The 10,864-nt window shown below is 43.9% G+C and overlaps 1 protein-coding gene across 3 annotated transcripts in view; it reads right to left on the reverse strand.

Moving 5' to 3' along the window:
* Positions 1-8,486, reverse strand: part of RNLS (renalase, FAD dependent amine oxidase) — a 280,392-nt gene extending 271,906 nt beyond the window's left edge. For 2 of the 3 annotated variants that reach the window (XM_049646052.1, XM_049646051.1), the window contains exons 1-3: positions 7,518-8,339; positions 7,252-7,357; positions 6,390-6,532 (exon numbers count right to left, since the gene is read on the reverse strand). In XM_049646052.1, the coding sequence (XP_049502009.1) occupies positions 6,390-6,532; positions 7,252-7,357; positions 7,518-7,641 (373 nt within the window). In that variant the 5' untranslated portion in view covers positions 7,642-8,339. The other variant, XM_049646050.1, reaches the window with a different exon arrangement.
* Positions 8,487-10,864: the final 2,378 nt, after the last annotated feature.

Consider the following 10,864-nt stretch of genomic DNA (forward strand, 5'->3'; position numbering starts at 1 on the left):
CTCTAGTCCTGGCCCTGATCTGGACCTCAAGTAGGCCTAGGAATTGTATACGTTCTATGCTGTTGTGTTTTCCCATGATGTTCCCTTTGAAAAGAGCATCGCGTGCGTATCGGTGATGTGTATTTAAGGGTATTTAAGGGCTCACTGGTAGGTGTGTATATTTAAGGGGTTAGATACTGGCTTTAGAGATTTGAAGCCATCCGAAAGCATCATCTGTGCTATTCAGCACTATCCATATCCTAAAGCACACAGATAACTTCCCCAGAAGTCGGCTCCAATCTAAGCTACTACTGACTGGTTCGTCCAACAGCTGGAGGGCTCGTAAGCCTAACCGATTCCTAACTGTAGAGTAGTTTTGGAATCTCTTGGCAATTTGGGTTCTTCTGCACTGAGGGCAGACAAAGGTCGGCCTCGTTAGAGTAGCTTATTTTCTGAACCAGCATTGGTCAAGAGACTATGTACCTGGCCTGTTATTTGCTTGGATTGACAATGAATGCGTATATTCTATAGTGGGTATACTACAAAGTGGGTACTATTACTACTCTTATTTCTCCAATGAAAGAACCAGGGTATTGATTTTTAGACGTTCCCATTACTACATAACTAGGAAGGGGTGGCAGAACATTAATTTGAATCCAGATCATTCTGATTCCAGAAACTCTCCCAACTTACGTTGTGGAATCACTAAAACTTTTGTGGACCATTTAGAGGACAGAGAGCTTTAAAGAAGCTTAAAGGGATATAACTGTAAATTTTAAAATGGTATAGATAATGTCTATAAATACTATAATAACAGTTCTGGGTAGAGAGGGGAAAAGATTCCTGAAATACGACAAAGGTAATATTAAAATAAACAAAGAAAAAGTTTATATACACTCAAATTATGTAAACCTTGAACTCAATTATATGAACATTTGTTTTTATTTATTTTTTTAATGTTTATTCATTTTTTGAGAGACAGAGAGAGACAGAGCGTGAGCAGGGGAGGAGCAGAGAGAGGGAGACACAGAATCCGAAGCAGGCTCCATCCAGGCTCTGAGCTGTCAGCGCAGAGTCTGACGCGGGGCTCAAATTCATGAACCGTGAGATCATGACCTGAGCTGAAGTCAGAGGCTTAACCGACTGAGCCACCCAGGCGCCCCTCAAAATTCATTTTTAAAGAAAGCGTCTGACTCTTGATTTTGGCTCAGGTCATGACCTCACAGTTTGTGGGCTGGAGCCTTGCACTGGACTCTGTGCCGACAGTGTGAAGCCGCTTGGGATTCTCTTTCTCTCCCTCTCTTTCTCTGCCCTTCCGCCACTGGCTCTCTCTCTCTCTCAAAATAAATAAAAACAAAAAATTAAATTAAAAAAATTAAAAGCAGAAAGTAGGTCACAAGATGGACTTATTATTGACAAATATAATGACATTTTTCCTGCTATTTTACTGTATTTTCCAAGCTTTCTACCAGTAGTGCACAATTTAAAAAAGGAAAAAAAATTACTTCTTGGGGTCGCCCAAGTGGCTCGGTTGGTTAAATGACTGACTCCCGATTTCGGCTCGGATCATGATCTCATGGTTCATGGGTTCGAGCCCTATATTGGGCTCTGTGCTGTGGGATTCTCTCTCTCTCTTTCTGCTCCTCCTCACCCTCTCTCTCTCAAAATAAATAAACTTTAAAAAAAATAAAAAATTACTTTTTGAAGTAAATAGTATTTTATATAGTGAGAGAAAAAAATCTACAAGACTCACTGTCACAACAGACTGTACAAATTGAAAATAGAAACAGGTCTTTACTAAGAACTGGTTAAATGAGAACTGATAGTCACCTAATGCATATCACTGTATTAAATATATTTAACAACACCTCCAGTATACATATGCACCTATACGTATACAGAAACAGATACAGACACAGAAACCTATCATGGTGTAGATCATGACACTTACTAGGTACCAGGGAATATCCATGCCCCCAAGAGCCGGCCCCATGGTCACCGGGTTCCGATACGAGACGAAAGCATCCTTAGCCCGCTTCCTACCTCAGGGAACACCTCTTCCCCTAATCCCTATACTTGTGGTCATTGCAACTATTAGCCTCTTCATCCCACCGGGTGCTCTGACCGTACGACTCGCAGCAGGTCACCTGTTAATTCACTTAATGAGGAGCTACTCCAGCCCTAATACACGTCAGCACCTCTGTCGCCCTCATTGCCTTCGTTATTCGTGTCTTACTAACAATTCTCGAATTTGCTGTGGCCCTTATTCAAGCCTACGTCTTTACCCTGTTAGTAAGTCTACACCTACAGGAGAGCACCTAACGAGCCACCAAACCCATGCATACCACAGTTAACCCAAGCCCGTGACCACTCGCGGGAGCTCTTTCAGCCCTCCTGGTAACTTCAGGATTGGATATGATTTCACTTCAACTCAACATCCTTATTAACTGTAGGGTTGACAACCAACCTGCCAACTATATACCCCGGTGACGAGATATTGTCCGAGAAAGTACGTTTCAAGGCCACCACACACCTATTGCTCAAAAGGGCCTGCGGGAGGGAATAATTCTCTTCAACATTTCAGAAATATTTTTCTTCGCAGGCTTCTTCACAGCCTTTTACCACTCAAGCCTTGCCCCCGACTCCGGAGTCGGTGGGCTGCTGACCACCCACAGGTGTTACTCCTCTCAACCCCCTAAAAGTCCCAAGACTGAACACCTCCGTAGTATTAGCCTCCAGAGAGTCAATCGCTTGAGCCAGGGTACCCACCCAGGGTACCACGGATAGTGACAACTACGTTATAGATCTGATCCTCTCCTAGTAGAGTGCTGGGTGGGCCAAGTTCAGCTCGAATTAGAAGTCTAAGGGCGGTTCCTACTACACCAGCTCAGGCACCAGTTAGGAGATACAGAGTGCCGACATCTTTGCGGTTAGTGGAAAATGGCGGTTTATGAACATAGGTAAAATGGCTGAGTAAAGCGTTTGACTGGAAATCTAAGAACAGAGGTTGAAGCCCTCTTCTGGCCAAGCTCTGTGGTGAAATATCACACTGAATTGCAAACTCAAAGAAGCAGCTTCAACGCTGCCTGGGCTTCTCCCGCCTTTTATTCCTAGATGGCGGGGAAGTAGATTGATTAGGGTATTTAGCTGTTAACTAAAATTTCGTGGGATGGAAACCCCCCAATCTAGTCAGGACTTAGCTTCATTGACGTGTTTGATTCGCAATCAATTGATGTAAGATAGATTCTTGCAGTCCTTAGAGTTAAGTGTGCAGGACTTACATGGCTATGACGCACTTAGGGCTTTAAAGGCTCTTGGTCTGTTTTAACCTAAACTCCTAATCCAGGATGGATAATACTGGTGTGGGTGGGAGTAGTATGGTGGAGGTTACGATGGGAGGGGGTATATAAAAGTATAGGTTGAATAATGTTATGAGGCTAGTCGCGTAGGTATGATAATTATCTCATTTTTTGTTAATTCTTGGATGATTATTCATTTGGGGATGAATCCCGAGAGTGGCGGAAGGCCCCCTAGAGACAGTATTAGCATCGGCATGAGGTGGTTAGGGGTGTTTTATTTCATGTTTGTGATAGGGATAATGTTGGTGTAGCAGGGCTGTGTATGAATAGTATAAAGGTGGCGAGTGTTATAATGATATAGTTAGGTTTTGAATTGTTGCTGTAGGATTATATGGTACGATAGCTGCAGCATGGGCATGATAGCATGATGGAACAGCCATGGTAACTGTCACTGCCCATGCATGCCCATGACGTGTGCCACATTCTATGTGAGCCACAGGTAATTAACTATAACCTCTTTTCCCAAGACCTTCCAAAGCAAAATTGGAAGACAAAACATATATTCCCCTAACACCTACCAAAATAGGGATGTAGGCACTGTGTATTCAAGAACTGTCTCTTTGCCAGAACATCAGCTGTAAGAGGGCAAGGACTTTGGTTCATGTATCATTAGCGCCTAAAACAGTGTCTGGCATATAGTAACTACTCAATAAGTCTATATGGAATGGATATATGACATGCAAGGATGGGTAGATATATAATACGGTTAGTGAGTACCTGAGGATTTCAGTAAATATGCACATGTAGATTGGGCCAAATCACAACAGAAATGAGATTTTTAAAGTTATATGGTATACGAAGCTGATGGAGACATTCTATAAAATATCCAATGGTATCATAATCTGCAGTGGTTAATTTTATGCATTAACTTGACTGCGTCACAGAGTGCCCAGGTATTTGGTCAAACATTATCCTGGGCCTGTCTATGAGGGTGTTTTTTGGATGAGATTAACATTTAAGTTGGTAGACTGAGTAAAGCCGATTACCCTCCCTACTTAACACAGATGAGTCTTATCCAATCAGCCAAAGGCTTGAATAAAACAAAAAGCCTGACCCTCCTGACAGTGAAGAAGAATTCTTCCCGCCTGACCGCTTTCAAGCTGGAACAAGGGTTTGGAGGGTTTTCTTCCCCTGTACTTGGACTTGAACTGAAAAGTCAGCTCCTCCTGGGTCTGGAGGCTGCTAGCCTTCAGACTGGAATTGTATCATTACGTCTCTTGGTTCTCAGCCTTCGGACTGGAACTAAACCGTTGGCTTCCCTGGGTCTCCAGCCTGCCAACTCATCCGGCAAATCTTGACATTTGCCAGCCTCCATAATCACATAAACCAATTCTTTATAATAAATCATATATATATACATATGTATCCTATTATATATATCCAATATATCCTATTGTATGTATATATATATGTACATACGTATGTGTATATATATATGTGTATACGTATATATATATATATATGTATACACACATGTACATGTATCTTATTTTGTCTATCTCCTATTCATTCTGTTTCTCTGGAAAATCCTGAGTAATACATGACCACAGACTGAATTCTAGATGGAGAAATGGTCTAACCAGAATGGTATTTACTATGTTCTCATGTTGTATATTCAATCTCACTGATCTCTCCCTTGCCTGGGACAGTTCTCAATAACTAATATTTGATGAAGATCAAAACAATAATTATCCTCTTAGGAAACAAAAATTCTCAGCACCTTTCTTCAGTGATCTTGAACTGGGCATTTTATTTAATGATGACTCATCAAGAAACCTACTTCTGTTTAAGAAAAAAAACATTTATCATCCAAGATCATTTATCATCATTTTTGAAAAGGTCATTTTAAAAAAAAAACAAAGGTCATTTCAAAACATTCATAAAATACATAAGGAACAAATGAACATCCTAATAGAAAAGAGTCAAAGGTTATAAATAAATTCAAAGAAAAAAATGCAAAGAGCTGGTTAAAACAACTCACTCATTAAGTAAATGCAAATCAAAACACAAAAATATATCATCTTTAACCTGTCACATTGGCAAAACCCAAAAATCTCCATAATATCAAGATGTAATGTCCCATTCACCATTGATGATGAGATGCTCTTTAAGAGGAAAAGATAGCATTACAAATACACGTTATGGGGCGCCTGGATGGCTCAGTCGGTTAAGCATCCAATTTTGGCTCAGATCAGGATCTCATGGTTCATGAGTTCGAGCCCCTAGTCAGACTCTGCGCTGACAGCAGGGAGCCTGCTTCAGATTCTCTGTCTCCCTCTCTCTCTGCCCCTCCCCTGCTTTCTCTCTCTCTCTCAAAAAACAAACAAACAAAAAAAACCCACATTACCATTTGACAGCTATCGTACTGTTAGAAACTGGTCCTACAGATATGCTTACAAAAGTGCATCAGGGCCAGATAATGCACCAACATTGGTATTAGCAAAAACCAAAACAACCTGTCACCCTCCTAAATATTTACCTAAATATTTACCAGAAAGTTAATAGCTAATGAACAGTGTATTCATTTATTTATTTATACATAAATAATGTAATACTGAACAGGCATTGAGAAGAATGAAGCATACTGAATTTGTTGATATGAAAACAGACCTAAGATATGATTCTGTCCATGACGATGTGTTAAGATTCTCCAGAGAAACAGAACCAATAGGAGGTAGATAGATAGAAAATGAGGGCGGGAGGGGGAGGGGGAGGAGGGTTGATTTATTATAAACAGACCAAACAACTTGTAGAATGGTTTATGTAAAATAATCCTGTGTGCATATCTTAAAAAGAGCAAACATAAACACGCATGAATAAATACATAAAGATAGTCATATAAGATCAATAGATACATAAACATTTTTCTGGAAGCATATATAGAAAACTATTATCAGGAATTACTTTAGGAAGAGAAAATTAGCTGTTGAGCAGTGAATAGGAGAACGCGTATTTTATGACTTTCTTTATAGTATTAATATTTGACTATATATACAACTTTTATTTGTAAATGCTAATTTTAAAAGAAGGCAGAGAAAACCTTATCCGCACCTGATTCTTTCAGGTAATGCTTAACGATTGAAGAAAGTCCTTGAGGTGCCACAAAGTTACAGTCTCCTTCTTTCATTACCATCCCTTCAATTGGAGAGGTCAGAGGTTTCAAAATGCCGTGAGCTAACAGTTCATCATAAAAACTGAAATAAATCAACATATATAATTACATACCGTAATTAGTTAGCTTAAAAATACTATATAGTCTCGTCCAAGAATTCTTAGAGATTATCATTCTAAACAACAACTAGAAATCTTGATATGATCAACTGAATACATGTTTCGTGTTGATAAAACATAGTTTAGGGCGGGCCTGGCTGGCTCCGTCGGTGGAACATGCAACTCTTGATCTCTGGGTCGTGAGTTCAAGCCCCTTTTTGGGCACAGAGCTTACTTAAAAAAATACTAATAAAACAGAATTCAAGTGACGAACAGCAACGTTTGGAGAATCCATAAAACTTCTGCTGACATTAGCAGAAGGCCCATTTTCTTGCATATTTCAAAATTAAAGTCAGTGAAGGTAAACAGAAAGGCAGGCAGGGCACCAATCTTGAATTTGGTGCAGACTGCCTGGCATCACAGCCAGCCTCCCTCTTCCTCAACCCTGACTCGGTCAAGCACATTTACTGAGCCCCCGTGGGGTAAGAGCTCCTCCGGTCTTCTCAATAACCCCGGGAGACCTGTATCCCAGCTTATCCACTTCACTCAGGTTCACCTCTTCCTGCTACCACCACCGACAGCGACAATATTGTCCTGCCCTCACTATATTTTATTACAAGAGGCAGAGTTAAAAATGGATGATCTCAACATGTTTACATCATACACCCCGTAAGAAGGATTCCATCCCTTGCAACTAACTCACCTTTGGTGTTTTTTAGCATAATGGGGAGTGCGAGTGATGTACTGGGCTCCCAAGTCAACGGTGCTCTGTGGATTGCAAGGACTCCGGGCCGTAGCCATTCTCCCCCCTTGAATGAATCCACAGGAAACGTCTTAGTGCATCAGAATGAACCTCCTGAGATTCAGGCTGTTCAGCTCAGGTCGGGCCGAACAGATCATAGCCGTATTTTAAAAAGACCTTTTGGTGGGGTTTTTTTTGTTGTTTCAGTTTTAGGCTCTGCAACCTACCATGGTCAGGAAGCAGTCCAGAGACAATTTGGTCACCGTGAGGCCCTTTCTCAAAGAGGGCACAAGAATGGGGCGGCAAGCGTTGTTCAGCTCGGCGCCGGGAGCACGGACTCCCATGTTTCATTAAAGAACGGATGAATGGATCAAATAAAACGACACAACGAATGGCACGTCAGGATGCATCAGTCAAGGAATGCTTTCACTCTTGCACTCAGGTTTCATGAGAAAACAAGGATTCTGTAAAGTAGGTCTTCGTAAAGTCCTGGCCAACGGGCACTTCGGGATCCTCGAGGCGGGGAGAAGGCCACGAAGGCACCAGCAGGCCGCGATGTAAGCCCACGTATTGGCCAAGACCCCAGGCCCAAGCGTTGCAAACGGCCAGAGCTCCTCCGGGCTCCTCCCTTTCTCCCGCCCGGGGATCCTCCCGCTCCTCCCTTCCTTCCCCCCTCCCTCCCTCCTTCCCGGGGCCCGGGGCTCCTCCCGCTCCTCTCACTCCTCCCTCCCCCCACCCCTCCTTCCCCTCCTCCCGCTTCGCCGGTTCCCCTCGCTCCTCCTGCCGGGGGACCCCTCCCGCTCCCCGACACCACCCCCCACCGCGCCAGGGTCACAGCCCCCCCTCCCCCACGTCGGGCCCTGTGGGGGGGGGGGAAGTGCTGAGGCACTGGTCACGTGGCCGGTCGCGCACTGCGCATGCCGCTGCCGGGACCCGCCGGCCGCGGCCGCCACTGGATTTTTCTCACCGACTCCCCAAGGGGGGGCCGCTCGCCGCCTCGGAAACCCCGGCCGGCGGCGGCCTCCTTGCCCCGGTTTCGGCCGCCGGACGACCCACCTGAGTCCCCGGCCTCTTCCCACACCGTGAGATGCACAGGCCGGGGCGTCTCTTTCCTCAGCAGCGCCGCGCACAGGCTGCCCGTCAGCCCGGCGCCCACGATGAGCACCCGCGCCATGTCCGCACCCCGCTCCGCGCTCCGGGCCCGCCCCGCCCGCGAGCAGCCCCGCGGCCGGCCTGCAGGGGGCAGGCGCGAGGCGAGCGGCCCGCCGGGCTGGGGGGCGGGAGCCGGCGCTCCGGGGACCGAGCCGAGCGGCGAGGGGGGGGGGGCGGCGCGCGCCCCTGCCCCCCCCCCCCCGGCTGGAGCCACAGCTGAGCCCCGGTCCCCGTGCGCGCCCCTGCCGGCGTGACACTGCGGTCTTGAAGGGCGGAGGGGGGACCGCACCAGCGATGCCCCCGAAGGATGTCGGAATCCTGGGACGGTTCTAATAAGATTGGCCTCCGGGCTCTGTGTGTGTTACCTCAGCTCGAGCCTCAGTTTCTCCATCTGGGGAATGGGGACACTAGTGTCTTCGTTTCAGATCTGTGACGATTACAGATGTGTGATTGACCAGAAAACGTGAGATCGCTCCGCTCTTCAGTAAATGTTTTTATGCCGGAACACGTTCCGATATCCTGTGGGATGCAGAGGTGGACAGGACAGGGTTCATGCCTTTATCGCTGATCTGTTTCCCCCCAACATTGTCCTGGAAATTCTCAGTGAGAACGACCAACTATTAAAACATAAAGAATTAAGTTACAGTGGCTTGCAGATAAATTATCACCTGGAAAACTACAGAAACTGAATAGCTATGACAATGGTAGTCAATGGTAGTTGACAATGGTAGTCAATTACAATGAAAACATTTAAAAATTGGAAGGTTTACTTTATGTAAAAATTAGGTCATAAAAAATTACCATACGTCATTGGTGATGGATCGGTACGTACGTCTGATAAAAGACGAACTAGATGAAAATATAGATGAATATATATAGTCTGTAAGAAGACTTACATAAAAATAAAAAACAATACATAATTATTTACAACTTGTATGTCCAAAATGCACAAGACAAAATACAAGTAGCAAATTTGGGGGCAGGTATGAAAGATGAAAGCTAAATATCCTTATATAAAATCTGAAAGACACAATTAAGTGACAAAATCCAAAACGAAAATGTGCAGATTCAATTTTTGAAGAGAAAGAAATAACAGAAGTCCAATAAACAGATTAGAAGGTTTAACTTTCCTATATTCAGATAAAAATTAAAATGCAATACCAAAAAAAGCCCAAAAAATGCGATATCGTTTTTTATTTTTTGGGAATTGCTTTTCAAAAGGTTATGTGCCTGCATTTGGCAGGAATGTAGCAGAACGCACTTTAATGCAGTAGTGATGGAAGTGTGATGGCTAAGTTGACCGGAGTAGCGTTTGATCATATATCAAAAGCCCTAAAACTGTCCTTTAAATGAGAGATACCAGTTGTAGACATTTATCTTAGGAAAATAGCGTATAGCTATACATTAGGATTTATGTAGAAACGTGTTTCCCTCAGTGTTATTAGAAACATTCCGGTAAACAATCAGTGGGATTTGATTGATCAGATTATAGCTATCTGAACATTTGAATAAAGCTACTAAGAAAATACGGCTTAAACGTTTAAGGGTGTATGGGAAAAGTACTCATCGTATAATGATGAAAAACTGCTTCGAAACCAGTAGAATCCCAGAGGATGGGAAACACACACAGAAACAAGGACATACGCAGTATTAGAGAAATAGGAGAGGAAGCAGATGTACTTATATTTTTCTGTTAATTTCAAATATTTTATAGAAGCCATGTATTTATTCATTTATAGATGTATATATGCATCTATTTGGTATAAAGCAAGTAAAGCTGATACGGTAGACTGAATAAATTCATCAATCCCTGCCTTAAAGTTGTTTACAGTCTAGTTGGAGAGATTGTTGCAACCCCATTCTGAAATCTCAGAATTGTGGGGCGCCCCGGTGGCTCAGTCGGTTAAGCGTCCGACTTCGGCTCAGGTCACGATCTCACAGTTCGTGAGTTCGAGCCCCGTGTGGGGCTCTGTGCTGACAGCTCAGAGCCTGGAGCCTGTTTCAGAGTCTGTGTCTCCCTCTCTCTCTGCCCCTCCCCTGCTCGTGCTTTGTCTCTCTCTGTCAAAAATAAAATAAACATAAAAAAATTAAAAATAAAATCTCAGAATTGTCTGGAAAGGATATTTGAAATAACCTATGACAACGGGCCTCTGCCACCAGCATAATGTAAATACATACACTGAGTTAACATGAGTCTGCCCGAGGCTCCGCAGTGTCTCGCGGTTGAGGGGAGGGCAGGTCCCCGTGGGTTTTTTGAGTCTGTTCCCCCCATTCCCACCATGTCCTCCTGCTTCCTCGTTTCTTGCACCATCAGGGCTCCAACCTCATGGTCATCTTCAATAACTTCTCCTCTCTCCTCTGGCTAAGTGTTAGTCTTCTGGTCTTTGACCTCTTCTCCTTTGTCTCTTAAATCCAACCCCAC

The sequence above is a fragment of the Panthera uncia genome, chromosome D2 (genome assembly GCF_023721935.1).
Source record: "Panthera uncia isolate 11264 chromosome D2, Puncia_PCG_1.0, whole genome shotgun sequence".
NCBI lineage: Eukaryota > Metazoa > Chordata > Mammalia > Carnivora > Felidae > Panthera > Panthera uncia.